At 37.8% G+C, this 21,516-nt stretch overlaps 1 protein-coding gene across 1 annotated transcript; it reads right to left on the bottom strand.

Annotated features, from left to right (window-relative positions):
- Positions 1 to 245: 245 nt before the first annotated feature.
- On the bottom strand, positions 246 to 20,826 carry LOC138334072 (ubiquilin-1-like). The gene is made up of 15 exons (XM_069282788.1): positions 20,700 to 20,826; positions 17,693 to 17,845; positions 17,434 to 17,502; positions 16,854 to 16,985; positions 14,594 to 14,719; positions 12,493 to 12,543; positions 11,918 to 11,995; positions 10,824 to 10,839; positions 10,178 to 10,309; positions 9,608 to 9,747; positions 7,828 to 7,911; positions 7,434 to 7,549; positions 3,945 to 4,188; positions 3,677 to 3,761; positions 246 to 896 (listed from the first exon to the last, which is right to left on the bottom strand). The coding sequence occupies exons 1-15, from the start codon at positions 20,802 to 20,804 to the stop codon at positions 838 to 840; spliced, it is 1,590 nt and encodes a 529-aa protein (XP_069138889.1). The 5' UTR covers positions 20,805 to 20,826; the 3' UTR covers positions 246 to 837.
- Between the last annotated feature and the right edge of the window lie 690 nt (positions 20,827 to 21,516).

Raw genomic sequence — 21,516 nt, 5'->3', positions numbered from 1 at the left:
TAAAGATTTTGGTGCCTTTTTGACCCTGTGACCTTGAATGAAGGTCAAAGGTCATTCATTTGAACAAACTTGGTAGCCCTCCATCCCAGCAACCTACAGGCCAAATATGAGTACCCTGGGCCTTCCGGTTATTGAATAAGTTGTTGCTGAATGAAAAGTTTACGCACGGCGCACTACGGCGCACGGCGGACGGCGCACGGCGAGTCGCGCGGACGGCGCACGGCGCACGGCGCACGGCTGCACGGCGCACGGCGCACGGCGCACGGCGCACGACGACGGACGGTGCATGATGACAATAGGTCATCCTGACCCTTCGGGTCAGATGACCTAAAAATGTAAAAAAAAAAAAAGAAAGAGAAATCAACATGTTTCTGGATACCATGAATTCGTAACCCCAAAGACTCTATATTTGAGTTGTTCTAAAACACTGAATCACTTGAGTAAGTTTGAAGTTGGAAAAAAGACTATAAAGAATTATACACATATATAAAGGTAGATAATGTAGAGTTCTGTTTCCTCTCAGTGATTGTAATAGCTGAACTTGGGTAATGATCGAACCAAACAAAACACAACATACAGCCTTCTTATAGAAACATTCATTGCAAAGTCCCCAGGTACACAGATAATTAAGGTTCAACCATAATTCCATTTCTTTTCAGCTATTTCAACCATTGAGTGAAAGTTAATAATTATGGTAACACTGCCAACTGGTGTGGTGGAGAATTCAGCCAAACGTCCTGCGTGCTGCCAAGGTGATTCCGTGTACCACTTTGTCAGAAACAAGGTATGATGTGTCTGTCACAAATCACTGTAACTGTCTCTTGTGTTTAATCACTATCATCGCTGCAGTAATCTCTCTACCGCCGCATTTACATCTCCTAATGTAGCTTGTAATGCTGAAATACACAAAGCAGATATATTAGTGCTACTGTGTTGTCCCTACATGTTAGTCAAAGCTGTACACGTTTTACATTGGTCAGTCGTTCTGAGGTGCTTTGCTGCCATTGTATTATACAAACTATGTTATACATTGGTCAGTCGTTCTGAGGTGCTTTGCTGCCATTGTATTATACAAACTATGTTATACATTGGTCAGTCGTTCTGAGGTGCTTTGCTGCCATTGTATTATACAAACTATGTTATACATTGGTCAGTCATTCTGAGGTGCTTTGCTGCCATTGTATTATACAAACTATGTTATACATTGGTCAGTCGTTCTGAGGTGCTTTGCTGCCATTGTATTATACAAACTATGTTATACATTGGTCAGTCATTCTGAGGTGCTTTGCTGCCATTGTATTATACAAACTATGTTATACATTGGTCAGTCGTTCTGAGGTGCTTTGCTGCCATTGTATTATACAAACTATGTTATACATTGGTCAGTCGTTCTGAGGTGCTTTGCTGCCATTGTATTATACAAACTATGTTATACATTGGTCAGTCGTTCTGAGGTGCTTTGCTGCCATTGTATTATACAAACTATGTTATACATTGGTCAGTCATTCTGAGGTGCTTTGCTGCCATTGTATTATACAAACTATGTTATACATTGGTCAGTCATTCTGAGGTGTCTTGCTGCCATTGTATTATACAAACTATGTTATACATTGGTCAGTCGTTCTGAGGTGCTTTGCTGCCATTGTATTATACAAACTATATTATACATTGGTCAATCGTTCTGAGGTGCTTTGCTGCCATTGTATTATACAATCTATGTTATACATTGGTCAGTCGTTCTGAGGTGCTTTGCTGCCATTGTATTATACAATCTATGTTATACATTGGTCAGTCGTTCTGAGGTGCTTTGCTGCCATTGTATTATACAAACTATGTTATACATTGGTCAGTCGTTCTGAGGTGCTTTGCTGCCATTGTATTATACAAACTATGTTATACATTGGTCAGTCGTTCTGAGGTGCTTTGCTGCCATTGTATTATACAAACTATGTTATACATTGGTCAGTCGTTCTGAGGTGCTTTGCTGCCATTGTATTATACAAACTATGTTATACATTGGTCAGTCGTTCTGAGGTGCTTTGCTGCCATTGTATTATACAAACTATGTTATACATTGGTCAGTCGTTCTGAGGTGCTTTGCTGCCATTGTATTATACAAACTATGTTATACATGGTCATTGGTCAGTCGTTTCTGAGGTGCTTTGCTGCCATTGTATTATACAAACTATGTTATACATTGGTCAGTCGTTCTGAGGTGCTTTGCTGCCATTGTATTATACAAACTATGTTATACATTGGTCAGTCATTCTGAGGTGCTTTGCTGCCATTGTATTATACAAACTATGTTATACATTGGTCAGTTGTTCTGAGGTGTCTTGCTGCCATTGTATTATACAAACTATGTTATACATTGGTCAGTCGTTCTGAGGTGCTTTAATTTGCTGCCATTGTATTATACAAACTATGTTATACATTGGTCAGTCGTTCTGAGGTGCTTTGCTGCCATTGTATTATACAAACTATATTATACATTGGTCAATCGTTCTGAGGTGCTTTGCTGCCATTGTATTATACAAACTATGTTATACATTGGTCAGTCGTTCTGAGGTGCTTTGCTGCCATTGTATTATACAAACTATGTTATACATTGGTCAGTCGTTCTGAGGTGCTTTGCTGCCATTGTATTATACAAACTATGTTATACATTGGTCAGTCGTTCTGAGGTGCTTTGCTGCCATTGTATTATACAAACTATGTTATACATTGGTCAGTCGTTCTGAGGTGCTTTGCTGCCATTGTATTATACAAACTATGTTATACATTGGTCAGTCGTTCTGAGGTGCTTTGCTGCCATTGTATTATACAAACTATATTATACATTGGTCAGTCGTTCTGAGGTGCTTTGCTGCCATTGTATTATACAATCTATGTTAAACACTGGTCAGTCATTCTGAGGTGCTTTGCTGCCATTGTATTATACAAACTATGTTATATATTGGTCAGTCATTCTGAGGTGTCTTGCTGCCATTGTATTATACAAACTATGTTATACATTGGTCAGTCGTTCTGAGGTGCTTTGCTGCCATTGTGTTATACAAACTATGTTATATATTGGTCAGTCGTTCTGAGGTGCTTTGCTGCCATTGTATTATACAATCTATTTTATACATTGGTCAGTCGTTCTGAGGTGCTTTGCTGCCATTGTATTATACAAACTATGTTATATATTGGTCAGTCGTTCTGAGGTGCTTTGCTGCCATTGTATTATACAAACTATGTTATATATTGGTCAGTCGTTCTGAGGTGCTTTGCTGTCATTGTATTATACAAACTATGTTATACATTGGTCAGTCATTCTGAGGTGCTTTGCTGCCATTGTATTATACAAACTATGTTATACATTGGTCAGTCGTTCTGAGGTGCATTGCTGCATTGTATTATACAAACTATGTTTTACATTACATTCTTTTTACAAGGTCAAGGTCATTTAATAAGAATGTGCCAGATCCAGGAGGCAAAGGAAAGTCTAATAACCAAGAGAAAAACCATCGACCTACAGTCAGTACCTGGCAACTGCTCAACATGAATTTGAACTTGAGACCCAGAGGTGGAGGGCAAGTGGTGATATAATATATGTCTGAGCTCCTTTACCACTTTGTAACCCCCATTATACAAACTTAGGTTTTGTAAATGCAATAAGCAAAAGTAAACTGACCTCGAATATTTGCCTCACGATCTACAAATCCCATCATGGCTAGCTGATCAAGCTGTGATGCATATCTCTGTTCTGGGGGCTGATTCTGAAAAATAAGCACAAATTAGATATTCTCAAATCAACCTAATCTAAACTAAAACTTTCCTCAAAATATTTCTCAAAAACTCCATAATGGGGCCTGTTTGGCATGTTGTATACACAATATGTGATTATGAAATCCTGACTATATAACACCCTTTAGTCTGATATCGCTATGATAAAGACTTACTACAGTGCCTTGTGACATCATCTGCATCATGTGGGACATAAGATTGGTGAGTTGTTCCTGGCTGGCTGCTGGCGTGGTGCCTGTTGATGGTGTGGTTCCGGTCGCTGTTGTGGTGGTGGTGGCGGTAGTTGTGGAGGAGGATGTGGAGTCCGCTGACGGTGACGTGCTGGTAGCTGGGGAGTCAGTGGTGCTGGGAGTGGCAGAGGTAGTACTGGGTATACCCAAACCCATGGTAGGGTTTAACCTGTAACATGATCAACTCCCTGTTATAAACAGCAACATTTCATGAAACAAGTACCAGTGTGTTATTGAGATTTTTTTTCTTCAAATTCAAGACCAGTTTCACGAAATCCTATCAAAAGAATTCCACAGAAGTGGATGTGTCGCCTGCACAGAATCACAAAAAATAGTTGAAAATATTGTTAATAACCAGCTTGTTTGCAATTGGTTGAAATTGGACAATAAATACCAAAGTTGTCAAGCGGAAACCATGTTTCAACTATTTTAAATTCCTGTAACTCTTGCAAATATTTTAACCAACAGTATATATATATATATATATATATATTATAGTATCAAGGGTATGAACTCTGCGGTGATGGTTAAAGTAAGTGAGCTACACGATGTTTAATGGAGTTTCTACAAAGTACGGTTCATTACACCCCAAAAGGAGATTGTGGATAAACACAGTTATAGGTACTGTTTACCTCCACGAGCGTAGATTTTGTAATTTTGGCTTGGTTTTTGAGGTACCCATTAGAGGCGAGAGGACATTTCGACCAGACAGGGAAATGTCTACCTAGCATATTTTTCGTAAATTTCCCGATTCATAAAGCCATAACTTCGTCAATACTTGGCCAATTTTGTTCATCAAGCACTCAATGGAAAGGTAAATTATTTCTCTTTAAGGTAAAATATACGTCAATGGTGTATAGAGCCCATTTATTAAAATAATCACAGTTTTTAAAAAATAGGTCCATTTTTCTTGACCGTAGAGTTCATACCCTTGATACTATAATATATATGTATACTGTTGGCTAAACATTTTCATGCCAAGTCCCTGTGGTGCTTATGGTTGTATTGTCAGGAGCTCCTGATTGTAATGTCTACTTTCTGTGAGAAGAGGCCGGGAGACACTGATTGTAATGTCTACCTACTGTGGGAAGAGGCCATGAGATACTGTTTGTAATGTCTACTTACTGTGGGAAGAGGCTGAGAGCCTCTGTTTGTAATGTCTACTTACTGTGGGAAGAGGCTGGGAGACACTGATTGTAATGTCTACCTACTGTGAGAAGAGGCCGGGAGACACTGATTGTAATGTCTACCTACTGTGGGAAGAGGCCGGGAGCCTCTGATTGTAATGTCTACTTACTGTGGGAAGAGGCCGGGAGACAATGATTGTAATGTCTACCTTCTGTGGGAATAGGCCGGGAGATACTGTTTGTAATGTCTACTTACTGTGGGAAGAGGCTGAGAGCCTCTGTTTGTAATGTCTACTTACTGTGGGAAGAGGCCGGGAGCCTCTGATTGTAATGTCTACTTACTGTGGGAAGAGGCCGGAAAACACTGATTGTAATGTCTACCTACTGTGGGAAGAGGCCGGGAGACACTGATTGTAATGTCTACTTACTGTGGGAAGAGGCTGGAAGACTCTGATTGTAATGTCTACTTACTGTGGGAAGAGGCCCAGAGCCTCTGATTGTAATGTCTACTTACTGTGGGAAGAGGCCGGGAGACTCTGATTGTAATGTCTACTTACTGTGGGAAGAGGCCGAGAGACACTGATTGTAATGTCTACTTACTGTGGGAAGCGGCCGGGAGACATTGATTGTAATGTCTACTTACTGTGGGAAGAGGCCGGGAGACACTGATTGTAATGTCTACCTACTGTGGGAAGAGGCCGGGAGACACTGATTGTAATGTCTACTTACTGTGGGAAGAGGCCGAGAGACACTGATTGCAATGTCTACTTACTGTGGGAAGAGGCCCAGAGCCTCTGATTGTAATGTCTACTTACTGTGGGAAGAGGCTGAGAGCCTCTGTTTGTAATGTCTACTTACTGTGGGAAGAGGCTGGGAGCCTCTGATTGTAATGTCTAATTACTGTGGAAAGAGGCTGGGAGCCTCTGTTTGTAATGTCTACTTACTGTGGGAAGAGGCCTGGAGCCTCTGATTGTAATGTCTAATTACTGTGGGAAGAGGCTGGGAGCCTCTGATTGTAATGTCTACTTACTGTGGGAAGAGGGCAGGAGCCTGTGATTGTAATGTCTACTTACTGTTGGTAGAGGGCGGGAGCCTCTGTTTGTAATGTCTACTTACTGTGGGATGAGGCCGGGAGACTCTGTTTGTAATGTCAACTTACTGTGGGAAGAGGCCGGGAGACACTGATTGTAATGTCTACCTTCTGCGGGAAGAGGCCGGGACACACTGATTGTAATGTCTACTTACTCTGGGAAGAGGCCTGGAGCCTCTGATTGTAATGTCTACTTACTGTGGGAAGAGGCCGGTAGCCTCTGTTTGTAGTGTCTACTTACTGTGGGAAGAGGCCTGGAGCCTCTGATTGTAATATCTACTTACTGTGGGAAGAGGCTGGGAGCCTCTGATTGTAATGTCTACTTACTGTGGGAAGAGGCTGGGAGCCTCTGATTATAATGTCTACTTACTGTGGGAAGAGGCTGGGAGCCTCTGTTTGTAATGTCTACTTACTGTGGGAAGAGGCCGGGAGCCTCTGATTTTAATGTCTACTTACTGTAGGAAGAGGCTGGGAGCCTCTGTTTGTAAAGTCTACTTACTGTGGGAAGAGGCTGGGAGCCTCTGTTTGTAATGTCTACTTTTAATACTGTGGGAAGAGGCCGGGAGCCTCTGTTTGTAATGTCTACTTACTGTGGGAAGAGGCCGGGAGCCTCTGATTATAATGTCTACTTACTGTGGGAAGAGGCTGGGAGCCTCTGTTTGTAATGTCTACTTACTGTGGGAAGAGGCTGGGAGCCTCTAATTGTAATGTCTACTTACTTTGGGAAGAGGCCTGGAGCCTCTGTTTGTAATGTCTACTTACTGTGGGAAGAGGCTGGGAGCCTCTGATTGTAATGTCTACTTACTGTGGGAAGAGGCCGGGAGCCTCTGATTATAATGTCTACTTACTGTGGGAAGAGGCTGGGAGCCTCTGTTTGTAAAGTCTACTTACTGTGGGAAGAGGCTGGGAGCCTCTGTTTGTAATGTCTACTTTTAATACTGTGGGAAGAGGCCGGGAGCCTCTGATTGTAATGTCTACTTACTGTGGGAAGAGGCCGGGAGCCTCTGATTATAATGTCTACTTACTGTGGGAAGAGGCTGGGAGCCTCTGTTTGTAATGTCTACTTACTGTGGGAAGAGGCTGGGAGCCTCTAATTGTAATGTCTACTTACTTTGGGAAGAGGCCTGGAGCCTCTGTTTGTAATGTCTACTTACTGTGGGAAGAGGCCGGGAGCCTCTGTTTGTAATGTCTACTTACCCTGGGAAGAGGCCGGGAGCCTCTGATTGTAATTGCTGAAGACCTGACTGTACTTGCATCATGGCCTCCAAGGCTCTTGGATTGGTCATTACTCTCTGGATATCAGGATTCTGCATCTGAATTTAAAACAAGATTGTTAATAAATAACCGCATTATGATAAATACACAAACTTAAGGCACTGGATAAAGTAAATGTAACATTACTAATAAATTCAAAAGCTAAATTATATTTATAAAGCCTACAAAATTGATACTATCTTTATTTCCGCAATTGACATTTCAGTTTCTTTTCTAATCTTAAGTTTATCTTATTAAAAGAAGACTTTGTGATGGAACTGTTAAATAGCACTATAAGGGTTAAGTGACTATACACAGTGTCTGTGATACTACAAACCTGTTGCATCATGGCTGGCATGTGTTGTCTCATTTGCTCCTGGAGTTGCGGGTTATCAGCCAACATGGGGTGAGCATTCAGCATCTGATAGCATTAAATGGCAAAATATTACAAACCAGTACTTCATAGTGAATCATGTTTATATTGAACACACAACAAATTATGGTTATATCATACTGGTAGTATTTTTATTCCATGTCAAGGTTGTTTCTATTATTTGTATACTGAACTATGCGTATAGTAAAGTAATTTAGTTGGCACACAGATATTTGTTAGCCCTTGGTAGCCCTTCACCCTAGCATGCTACAGGCCCAATTGTCAGGTCTCTAGGCCTCTCAGTCACTGACAAAAAGGTCATTCAAATATTTCAACCAGTTTGACTGCTGTGATCTTAAAGGGACAATTCACTCAGGATAATTCTTTTACATAACCAAGAAGCAAAATATGGCATTTCTTATGAAGCATATAACATAAAATATTGAAAAATTCCACGTCATTGTTTAATATTTTTAATTGATACTGTTGTAATTACAAATTGTTCGATTAAGCAGGTACAATATGTACGCTGTACCTAAATTCGAGCCAAAGTCACGCACGTTAAACAAATGAACTACATAACCACTGTGGAGGTGATAAAATGACTTTTTATTCAAAACATTTCACCTAATAAGGTAAACACACTACTGTCAGGGCGATTTGAGCAGTTTTAAACAAAAGTAGCATTACTGTAAGAGCAAGGGACAGGGTTTGGCATACAAGATGTTCGACCACAATGTGCAATGGCGGCCAGCGAGCGAGTTTGAACATTTCATAATTCATACGCATTTCACCACCATGGGCTTTCTGGCATATCACAGTAAACCCAACTGATCTAATTTCCATTAGAACTGGGTATTTTCCGATATATGTACAGATTTTAATGTTCTCTTAGACTGAATTGTCCCTTTAATTGACAGTCAAAATCATTCATCTGTATATCCTAACATGGTAGCCCCAGATATACTCTGGCCCTTGTACCAAACTGAGACATTATGACAGATAGATGTCTGGTGTAGGGCCAGAGCGCAGTGCTGAATAAAAAAGTGAAACTATTTGGACATGGTTTGGTATCAGGCCACAATTCAGACTGACCATTGAGAAGAGCCACTAATTAACTTGGTCTTTACAACAAATGAATAATTTGTCCACCCATATACAGCAATCCATCGAGATAATAGGCGATTTGCATACTATGAGAAAATGGCGATGAGGAGAAGGGAAATTTAAAGTTGCATAAAAGAAACTACTGTATTGACACAATATAACGTGAATGCGTGATAAAATGGATTGCTATGGGTGGTAAAATTCTTCATTTGTTGAAAAAACCAAGTTAAGTCACACTACTTGGCGTGAATATTTGTAAGCAATCTGAATTGGAGATGACCTGGTCTGAAACCAAACGGTGTCGGCGATTTCAACCTTTTGATATAGCACTGCGCTCTGGCCCTACATGTACACCAGACATCTATCTGTCATAATGTCTTAAGTCTGGCGTCAGGGGCAGGATACAGGTGCAAAATCTTATTTCTGAGCTTGTTATTTTTTGAGAAGAAGTCCTTTACAAGAAAAAGTTGACGCCCAGACGAATGGATAACAGACGCTGCACCATGCAAAAATCTCAATTTTTCTTCGAGCAGACAAACTACATAAAAATCAGGATATTCCATAACACAATGTTGCAGACCTTTCCTGAATTAGCTTGACTCTCACTATGTTTTGTTTAGAATACACTGTGTCTTACCTGCTGTGCCATGTCAGGATTGGCCGCCATACTCTCCATCATAGACTGCATGTATGGTGCCTGCAACACGTTTTCTACTAACTGTGGATTCTGTGTCATCTGTTGCATTAGACTCCGCATGCCAGGCGTCTCAAACATACCTACAACATCATATACATACAGTAAAATGTAGTGATAACATCAGTGTTTTAAAAATTGCAGTAAAAAATCTATAATAAGTCATTATTGATATTGTATAGCCTTTTTCTTTTTGCAGAGACAGTTCACAATTCTATGGGCCATAACCATGGTCACAAGTTTTTTATTTTCTGTTCGCCGATCATATAGCTTAAAAACAATGTATTTGAAGGAAATGAGATACAGGGGTATATTTCTGTTTGAGGAGTTAAGGGTATTTGGCAAATAGTGGTTTGAACTATCCTGTATTTTGTTACATAAACTTTAGACCTGCAATCGCATGGTCAAGCCCATGTAATCAGTGTGGCGAATGGGGGTATTGAAGGAATATTAGCTTAAGTTAGAGGGGTTATTTACTGTATACCTTGTAGAATGACAGATGGACTAATTTACCTCTGGATGGTGTTGGTGTGTTAGAGGTGCCCGTTGTTCCCGAGGCGGTCGTGGTCGTACCACTGGGTGACGGGGCCCAGGGGTTGGGTAAGGGCTGTGTGTTTTCTCTGCCTCGTTGGCCTTCTGTATTAGCTGTAAACACACAATGAATAGTGTCAAATTAGTGTGGTTATGTTTATATTCCTTCAACAGTTAGGTCATTTATGCATATTCCAGGTTTTGATGGTGGAGGAAAACCTGAGTACTTGGAGAAAATCCACCAAACCTTCAGTTAATATCTGTCAACAAATCCAAGAGAACTTTCAAAACTCAGAAATATAAGTTTACATTAAGTATAATGCCAATCTTCCAAACAATTAAAAGACTTCATGTTTCTGATAAAACTAAATCCTGTACTTCTCTTTCTCCCTGACCAACAATATATACACGCTGATTTGAGTATCAATGAATTTCTCACATTGTAATCAGTTAAATAAATACAAAACAAAAGTAGGACAAATAATTGTATTCTTCCAATATAAAACCAAGCTTCATTCATCCCACAACCCAATCCATATTACAAGGACACTCTGACCTAAAACAAGTCTCTGAATAACGATAATATAATCAACAGTGACTTATTACGAGACATGAAATATTACTTTACCTCCTGATTCTCCGGGAAAGCGAAGGAATTACATCTTAAATATCAAAAACACCAAGCTATATCCTTAAGTTCCCACTAGCAAGATCAGGTTGACCTGAATGTCTGTGGTAATCTTTGGTGATTCTTAGTAAATTAATCAAATGCTAAAAATAGTACCTTATTTAATGCGATCAGCAAAGCATGTCCTCTCTATTTGGATGGTATTCAAAATATGTACTGATAAAATATTTCATATCTGGTCAGACTGCACTATTTTTTTTTTTTATCATCATTCATTAAACATGCTTTTACAGGCATCAAATAAGAAAAATAACATTAATACGATCATTATGTTAGAAAATAAATCCATATGAAAGATTTACACATAGTGTGTCAGAAATATTTTCGTGATTTGTAAATTTCGTATTATAAAGCATTTGAACACGAGGGAAGAGAGAGATATTGAACATACTGTCGTAAGGTGCAGCATTTCGTTCACCAATGGCAAAAGAAATATTTCAATACTAATTTGATACAGGTAAAAAATCAGACAGAGATGTATTTGACAATCATCAATATTCAATCTAAATTCCCAGTTTTGTTAAAATTCACTCTGACCGGGACAGTACATTTCACTCTTAAATATCAAAATATAATACACCAAGCATATAGTACCTTAGCTTAAGCCTGATTAACACAGTATATACATGTCATCTCATTTGGCACTCTTATGATAATGATATAATAATGGAAGGGAAAGTATTTTCAGACTTTTTTTCCAATTGCAAGGCTTTTAGTACTGCTTTTACATGCCCAAGGTCATCTTATGTATAAACTAATATATTGCGTTTTTTGCGTTTTGCGTTAATCGCTAATCGTTAGCCGGTTATTTGCTGGTTGATCGTTAGCGTTAACGGTTAGCTAACGGACGGATTTTTTGCGTTGCGTTTGCGTTAGGCTGGGAACAATTCAGGTACTGTAATACAAGGGCTGATTAAGTACAATTAACCTAATAGTACATTTTCTTAGGATAACGGCATGCAATTTGTTTTATTGAGAACTTTCTGTTCTATCTTGGAAGATAATTCCCCTCTGTTATTGGCGAAGTGGCCTACCTCTAAATTGCTCATAGCTCGGTCTTGTGATCTCATCAACTCTTGGAGCATGGCTGGGTTCCGTGCCAGTTCCATTGTCTATAATGTAATCATAAAGACATTATCCAAGTGAAGAAGAACATTTATGAGGAAACATTTTTTTCTCCTACTGATAAAGACAACATATAATGGAGTTGTCAGTTGTGTTTCTTATGTACATGTAAATCATCAACTGATTCATCAAGTGAATACTGTATACATTTGTATAACAATGACTATATGCATATTCACATGTGTGTAGGGTCAAAAAGCACAGCAAAATTCTATCTCTGTCTATATATGGATACTCCTGCTATTTGCATACATTTTTGTATTTTTTCAGGAAAACTTCCTAAGTAAATAAGCAGATTCTTCTCTTCTTTTGACTAGTTATCTGATCTTTTTCTTTAATGCCTTTTTTTCCGAGTCAAAGATAATAAAAGAATAGTGATAGACTTAAGAATGCAGCTACTATGCTCAAATCACAAAGCTGGCCTCCACAGCTTGTTGTTCAAAAATCAAAACTTACTTCTTCTTACTTCTTGCTAATAACTTACCTGTCGCATCAAATCTGGATTGTTCAACATATGTGTAATCTCTGGATTTCTCTGTAATACATCAAAATAATCATGTTACTGACTGCCTACGGACTTCAGACAACGTAGAGGTATATCTCAGATACATCAAAATAATCATGTAATTGACTGCCTACGGACTTCAGACAATGTAGAGGTATATCTCAGATACATCAAAATAATCATGTTATTGACTGCCTACGGACTTCAGACAATGTAGAGGTATATCTCAGATACATCAAAATAATCATGTTATTGACTGCCTACGGACTTCAGACAATGTAGAGGTATATCTCAGATACATCAAAATAATCATGTTATTGACTGCCTACGGACTTCAGACAATGTAGAGGTATATCTCAGATACATCAAAATAATCATGTTATTGACTGCCTACAGACTTCAGACAACGTAGAGGTATATCTCAGATACATCAAAATAATCATGTTATTGACTGCCTACGGACTTCAGACAATGTAGAGGTATATCTCAGATACATCAAAATAATCATGTTATTGACTGCCTACGGACTTCAGACAATGTAGAGGTATATCTCAGATACATCAAAATAATCATGTTGTTAACTGCCTACGGACTTCAGACAATGTAGAGGTATATCTCAGATACATCAAAATAATCATGTTATTGACTGCCTACGGACTTCAGACAATGTAGAGGTATATCTCAGATACATCAAAATAATCATGTTGTTAACTGCCTACGGACTTCAGACAATGTAGAGGTATATCTCAGATACATCAAAATAATCATGTTGTTAACTGCCTACGGACTTAAGACAATGTAGAGGTATATCTCAGATACATCAAAATAATCATGTTATTGACTGCCTACGGACTTCAGACAACGTAGAGGTATATCTCAGATACATCAAAATAATCATGTTATTGACTGCCTACGGACTTCAGACAATGTAGAGGTTTGTTTGTTTGTTTGATTAATTAACGTCCTATTAACAGCTATGGTCATGTAAGGACGGCCTCCCATGTATGCGGTGTGTTGCTTGTATGTTGTGCGAGGTGCGTGTTTCGGGAGACTGCGGTATATTCATGTTGTGTCGTCTTGTATAGTGGAACTTTTGCCCTTTTTATAGTGCTGTATCACTGAAGCATGCCGCCGAGGACACCAAGCAACACGCCCCACCCGGTCACATTATACTGACAACGGGCCAACCAGTCGTCCCACTCCCTTTTTGCTGAGCGCTAAGCAGGAGCAGAAACTACCACTTTTACAGACTTTGGTGTGTCTCGGCCAGGGACAGAACCCAGAGCCTTCCTCACAGGGGCGAACGCTCAACTCAAGGCCAAAAGTGAGGCGGTGCCAAGGGAGGCATTAGGAAAGATTAAGTCAGTTAGGAAGAAGAGAAAAGATAAGACCCTAAATTTAGTCGCCTTTTACGATCATGCAATAGGGGCAGCAGGTACAATTCTAACGCCCTACCTGCAGGGCCACAATGTAGAGGTATATCTCAGATACATCAAAGGTATATCTCAGATACATCAAAATAATCATGTTATTGACTGCCTACGGACTTCAGACAATGTAGAGGTATATCTCAGATACATCAAAATAATCATGTTATTGACTGCCTACGGACTTCAGACAATGTAGAGGTATATCTCAGATACATCAAAATAATCATGTTATTGACTGCCTACGGACTTCAGACAATGTAGAGGTATATCTCAGATACATCAAAATAATCATGTTATTGACTGCCTACGGACTTCAGACAATGTAGAGGTATATCTCAGATACATCAAAATAATCATGTTATTGACTGCCTACGGACTTGAGATACAGTAGAAGTAAATCTCGGATATATCAAAAGGCATGTTATTACATCTTGTTCTATACCAGGTATGGATATGATATTATAAAACACAAATACTTCACAACATTACATTCTTTTGTGTGTATTGAAGCAGAGTCCCAGTGTTAGATAAGAAATACACCATTTCGTCAAAATATTAAATTATTTCTGAATCATCCAATTCCCCCCTCCACGTTTTTTCCCTGTGTGAGTTTTGGGGCTGTAATAGAGAACAGGGTATGTATTACTAACCTCCATAAGCTCTCTCATCTGTGGGTTGGTGGTGATCATTTGTCTCATTACCTCCGGGTTAGACATAAGCTGCTGGACAAAAGGGTTGTCCATCATGCTACGTAACATCTCTGGGTTATTCATCATCTGCAACAGGAAGGAAGTCTTACCAATGCCTCAAAATGTCTGAGGAATAACAGGAAGGAAGTCTTACCAATGTCTCAAAATGTCTGAGGAATAACAGGAAGGAAGTCTTACCAATGCCTCAAAATGTCTGTGGAATAACAGGAAGGAAGTCTTACCAATGTCTCAAAATGTCTGAGGAATAACAGGAAGGAAGTCTTACCAATGTCTCAAAATGTCTGAGGAATAACAGGAAGGAAGTCTTACCAATGCCTCAAAATGTCTGAGGAATAACAGGAAGGAAGTCTTACCAACGCCTCAAAATGTCTGAGGAATAACAGGAAGAAAGTCTTACCAACGCCTCAAAATATCTGAGGAATAACAGGAAGGTAGTCTTACCAATGTCTCAAAATGTCTGAGGAATAACAGGAAGGAAGTCTTACCAATGCCTCAAAATGTCTGAGGAATAACAGGAAGGAAGTCTTACCAATGCCTCAAAATGTCTGAGGAATAACTGAGGAAGGAAGTCTTACCAACGCCTCAAAATGTCTGAGGAATAACAGGAAGGAAGTCTTACCAATGCATCAAAATGTCTGAGGAATAACAGGAAGGATGTCTTACCAACGCCTCAAAATGTCTGAGGAATAACAGGAAGGAAGTCTTGCCAATGCCTCAAAATGTCTGAGGAATAACAGGAAGGAAGTCTTATAAATGCCTCAAAATGTCTGAGGAATAACAGGAAGGAAGTCTTACCAATGCCTCAAAATGTCTGAGGAATAACAGGAAGGAAGTCTTACCAATGCCTCAAAATGTCTGAGGAATAACAGGAAGGAAGTCTTACCAATGCCTCAAAATGTCTGTGGAATAACAGGAAGGAAGTCTTACCAACGCCTCAAAATGTCTGAGGAATAACAGGAAGGAAGTCTTACCAATGTCTCAAAATGTCTGAGAATAACTGAGGAAGGAAGTCTTACCAATGCCTCAAAATGTCTGAGGAATAACAGGAAGGAAGTCTTACCAATGCCTCAAAATGTCTGAGGAATAACAGGAAGGAAGTCTTACCAATGCCTCAAAATGTCTGAGGAATAACAGGAAGGAAGTCTTACCAATGTCTCAAAATGTCTGAGGAATAACAGGAAGGAAGTCTTACCAATGCCTCAAAATGTCTGAGAAATAACAGGAAGGAAGTCTTACCAATGTCTCAAAATGTCTGAGGAATAACAGGAAGGAAGTCTTACCAACGCCTCAAAATGTCTGAGGAATAACAGGAAGGAAGTCTTACCAATGTCTCAAAATGTCTGAGAAATAACAGGAAGGAAGTCTTACCAATGTCTCAAAATGTCTGAGGAATAACAGGAAGAAAGTCTTACCAATGCCCCAATATGTCTAAGGAATCAACGATATTCAACTTCATTTATGGTACACGTATATGAAAATGTCAACATCAGAGTCAACCTTCTGGGAGTGATAAATGCATTCATTTTTACTATTATTGTGTCGTTTTTTGAAGATGCTCCATCGCTGACAAATGGTATTTTTTCACTATCAAAAACAGGAACAGACGATTTAGTATTTTTCTTCAGTTACAAAAGTTACTTACTTTTCACCATTACCACCGTTGAAAAGTTTGAGCTTCTAATTTTACTTCAAGTTAAAAATATGAAAAATAATTAATTGCATCACGAAAGAAATCTGTTGCACTTTATCCTATATGGAATGATGAACTGATTGTGCATGCACCAAAGGAAAATAAATTATTTTTTATTATATTTTGTGTTAATTAGTCATATATATACACGATTTAACACCAATTATTGTTCAAATGATGAATATCATTTATGCCCAGTCGGCGGTGGAGCATCTTTAAGGAAGGGAAAACGGAATAGTGAAAGTTCAACTGTTTCGCTATACTTTGTATTAACAGCGAGTTCAATTTTTAATTGGATTTTGAACTTTGCCTATTTGCAAGTCTATTTATTTTTCATTTCAAATGAAATGCAATTACGATCTATCAGCAGTACAATTACAACAATGCAGTATAGCTGTATGCCATATTCTGTTACTATGCAGTGTCCGTCTTCAAATGTATACTATATTCTGTTGCTATGCACTGTCCCCTATTTACTTATATCACATTCTGCTGTTTCTACTGCCTTACCTCTCTCTGCATTCTCTGCTGCATCTCCATGAAGTTGGCTGAGCCCATCCCAAGGTTTCCAAGTCCTGCCAAGCCGCCCAGTCCTCCAATACCAAATGGAGTCTCCCCAACATTTGGCTGTGCTGCAGGAGGCTGTGAAAACAAACACAACTAAATGATGGATCTATCTATTAAATGTTTATTGTTTCATTCATGAATTCTCGTGACTCAGGTAGTCAAGTCCTATGCTCATGCTTTTCTTTTTGGACTCATAATTATTTCTATACTGCAAAAATTTGAAGAAAAAAATAATGTTACGGACTTGCTACTGACAATTCTACCAAAAATACTGTATGAACATGTACATTATGATCGCTAGTATTGAACTTAACTGTTTAATACACAACCCTTAGGTTGTAGGCTAAGACAATTTCGTGATCGTTGTTATCCTTAATGTGTCACTTTAGGTTGATACTGTGTCGAGTAAATACATTAATACTTGAAGGAATTGGACAAGCATAAATCTATTGAAGAGCAGATGGTATCCGTTCAAAATTTTGTAGATAATTCACTGATACAGAGAGATTATATATAGACTTACTGGTGCAGAGCTAGGGGAAGGTGCTGACGGACTGGCTGCCCCACTCACTTCTGCTGCCTGTTGTTGAGACTATAAACAGAAAAACAGGGCACTGATATAGGTATCAAATTAATCAAGTGATATGCACAACATATATTTATACTGTAGACATAACTCACATATCGCAAATAGTACTAGTGGTTTGAAATTTCAAATGTTCTGTTTGAAATCTTACATGTTCCTGTCTTTTTGAAATCAAACTTTGTATCTGAAAACTTACCCTATTTGCAGATTTGATGACAAGGTGAACTGTTAAACCGTTTTTAATTCCATGTTGTTCCAATGTATCTGCATCTTTCAGAATTTTACCCGCAAAGATTAAACACAGTTGTTCACATGGAGCACTAAATCGCTTTGCTACCATATCTCGAAACTGGAAAAAAAAACAAAAAGTTGTTCAATTTTTTTTTAATTATAACAAATGTGATGCATTGTCCAATAAGATTGTTAATAGCCTATGTTTCTATGGATAGAATATTCCCTGATTATCAAAACGATAAAGATACAATTTATTGATTAGAAGATAATGTATTTTAAAATTAAAATTTGGAGCTTGTTCTGGAAATTTGATAAAACTGTGTTTTCAAGAATGTTTTCTTTATAGTACATTTTCCCCTAATTAGTTCATTATATATATATATGTTAAGTAAAGCAACCTTTTTTAGAACAATTAGAACAATATTTTTGTTTATCTCAAATGTCTTTAATATATTTAATTTTAAGGTAGGTCCATACTTTTGAAAACCGCGCCAATTCATATGATGCTAAACCAAAAGCTACCGAGGTTGTTTTGAATTCCAGAATGGTTTCCGATACGCTACGACAGTCCACTTGGATATTTTTTCAACAAGTGAAAATTGAAAATTGTCTACATATAATATTGAATCTTTAAAATCATTAAATAAATCAAATAAAAGCAATGAAGTGAATATAACATGTTATCTCTAGGGTTTTTGCGGTCTCTGTCGTAAATGGGAATGGACTTTCTTTTTGCGGCCAGCAAATTTGTACAGATGGTATATTTCAAGCTCAAATATCTCAAAAAGTACTTCGAGAACACCCATTTTTCTATACAGATTTGAAATCTACGTGAAAAATGCAAGAAAATAAGACCTATTAGAAAAAAATGACATGGGTTTTATCAAAAGTATGGAGCTACCTTAAACAAATATTTTGCTTTTATTAACATTTTTCTGATAATTGAACTAAACTGTTTCAGTTTCTCAAGCAAACAAATATAACATAAATGTCTGTTTTAATGTTAAAGAGAGTGCAGTTTTCTAGTGGAAATATTAAGTTCTGAATGTTTAAGGCACATCAACAAAACTCTTGAAAAAATGCTGACAGCATTTTGAAACATTGACTCAACAAGCACTTATTTATAAGAACCATATCATGAAGTCTCAACCATCATCCATGAACAAATATATGTAACCGGTAAGTCATATTAACCAAGGAGGGTACTTAATAAAACAAAATTTAAGCAATCACATGTGTTAACTTTTTTACCATTAAAGTTATATGTGCCATAACTGGGCGAAAAAAATTGGCATGTTAATTTTTCTTCAATAATGTATTGAAAACCATAAGGTTTGGTGAATTAAGCCGTGAAAATCATTCAAATGGCTGCAGATGCCTTACACACGTTAGTTAAAACACAGACATTTTGTACTGTAAAATTGGTGTTTTTATGCATGTTTAGATGGAAACTTTCCTGCACAAATCACTTTACAATTAATAATAACACTGTAAAAATGTGAAATGAAATTGCAGACCACAATTTGGTTTCATTGTCTGACTGTAGGTACTCATTTTGACATTAAAGCATGCCGTATTTTCAGCCTGGCTCCGCATCTTACTTCTCTACTAAACTTCTTCAAATACTTCCACAACAATCAACAGGTAAACAATCACTTAATTAGTTGAAAAAAATTCTTTGGTGTTTCAAATGTAGTTTCAGGACTGCGGCAACGTACGCCTGCCATATTCCATGCGGGATGTGGATGAGGGTTTTTCAGAGTATCGTATTTCAACGTTATTATGACTACATTTGTTTACACACACATGGTACCTTTATATATAATTACAGATCTTTGATGTGCTCTTATTATATTAAGGGCGCAGCCCTTCGTGCCCGAAGGGCACAAAGTGCGAAGCACTTCTAATGTAACAGATACACAAAAATATAAGAAAAAACACAATTTTCAAAATTCAATCCTACACACTGACAGCTTCAGTTTGCGGCCGCCATTTTTTCATACCTATGGGGAGGTTGTGTGTTGCTCTGGTACTGCTCTCCTCAGTAAATATATATTTAACTAATGCAAATGCATAACAGGAGTAATTAAACATAATTTATTATTTTTTAAATAATAATAATAACACTTTGAAAATTAAAAGCTATAGAATGCAGTCAAAATATCCACCAAGGTGAAGATGAGCACAAGGAATCATGACGTCAAATAACGTCAACAAATGGCACGAAATCATAAGATTCACATATGCGGCACTCCAGGCCTTGAATTGACACAGAGAAATCTGAATCTTTGACATCTTTTCTTTGAGTTGATGCTTGGCATTTATTACATCATATACTTCTATAGTTTAAAGTGTGTCATTTTATTTCTAAATTATGTCTTCTACATGAAATAGAAAATAACATAACAAGTAGAGCTTCGCTCTTCCTATGCCGTGTATGATTCATATCAAAACATCTGGCTGCGCCCTTAAAGCCTTGCCTTCAGTCATATAAGAAATTAAGAATCCCTAATGTTGAACAATAATTATTTGGTAGCAGTGTAACAAATATAGTAACTACTGTAAATAAATCCCTAATAGACGCTATTGTTGACAAAATTTCTAGGCTATAAAGCAGTGAAATTATCATCAAAGACATCTGTTCAACTTCAATTTTCTGGAGGATCAAAATTATGATTTGACACCGTCATCAATAAAAATTATGAAATCACAATATCTAACGATAATAATAATCGGATCAAAAATATTCTGCTTCAATTTGAAAAACAAAACAATGGCACCAAAATTGTTGTGAGATCAGATCTGACAGGTTTTGCTGTAAGTTGACGCAGACGAGGAGTGTCATCTGATCGACAGTGACACAGCGAAGATTGGTACAGAAATGGCTATATTGACAGATGTCGGCAACCACCCACAACATGCAATGATAATATCCGACTTCAAATTCGAAAAATCTCAAACTCATTCACCTCTTTTACAGATGTATCTGTGTTGATTTCAATATCTTGCTTTTCTTTCGGAGTTTTCACCGAAATTGTCATCATCTTGGGTTCAGAATTATCGTCATCAGCCATTTTGATTTATTTTTGAAGAAATTATGGGATATATGATGGTCACAAAAATGTTTGAACCTTTATTCTATTTCACAAAACAGATTCCGTTTTAGTGTGAAATATCCGGTTCGTGCTAATCAATTTCAAAATATAAATCATAATCGTCTATGTCAGACAACTATTAGACGAGTTTCAAAAGGTCTAAAAATATTGTGTGTTCAGATAAATTTGTTAAAAAATAATATCGATAAAGATAAGATGCAAACATGCGTTTGAACATTATGTCTAGATAATTAATAAAATTTGGACTTGATCAAATCGGCCAATTTTTGCGTCTAGTTTTGTTATAGTTGTGAATCACAATAATGCCATTTTTCCTTTTTATCACGAATTCGATTTATTTTAAAAAAAGATGTTTATTTATGTTTCCGGTTTGGGTTGTCACCGATAATGGTTTATTTTATGGAATTTGGTTTTCAAGCGTTTGTCTAACCACGACTTTACAGGTGCGTGGCTCTGAATATTCTAGAATGGGCAGTGTATGCCACTTTAAGCATTCTTTCCGCCTATGTGTGGGTTTGAAATATATGCACATGGATCAATGTTACTCATCAAATAAAAAAAGGTTAATTGTTTTCCTGCCGGATTTTGATATTTTTTTATGCGTTTTGAAGAACGTGTTAAGGGAGATAACTCGTCCATCCTTATGACGGGATCAGAACGCACAATGTAT

Source organism: Argopecten irradians, chromosome 10 (assembly GCF_041381155.1).
Source record: "Argopecten irradians isolate NY chromosome 10, Ai_NY, whole genome shotgun sequence".
In the NCBI taxonomy this organism is placed as follows: domain Eukaryota; kingdom Metazoa; phylum Mollusca; class Bivalvia; order Pectinida; family Pectinidae; genus Argopecten; species Argopecten irradians.
Note: the sequence above shows the minus strand (reverse complement) of the source record. Positions and strands in the feature narration are given on the sequence as shown.

Excerpts from the sequence above, each read along its gene's own strand:
- LOC138334072 (XM_069282788.1), bottom strand. The coding sequence starts at position 20,804 with ATGGCTGATGACGATAATTCTGAACCCAAGATGATGACAATTTCGGTG. Across the intron at positions 17,503-17,692 it reads TCATCAAATCTGCAAATAGG|TCTCAACAACAGGCAGCAGA; the intron begins GTAAGTTTTCAG and ends TTCTGTTTATAG. Across the intron at positions 12,544-14,593 it reads AGATGAGAGAGCTTATGGAG|AGAAATCCAGAGATTACACA; the intron begins GTTAGTAATACA and ends GATGTATTACAG.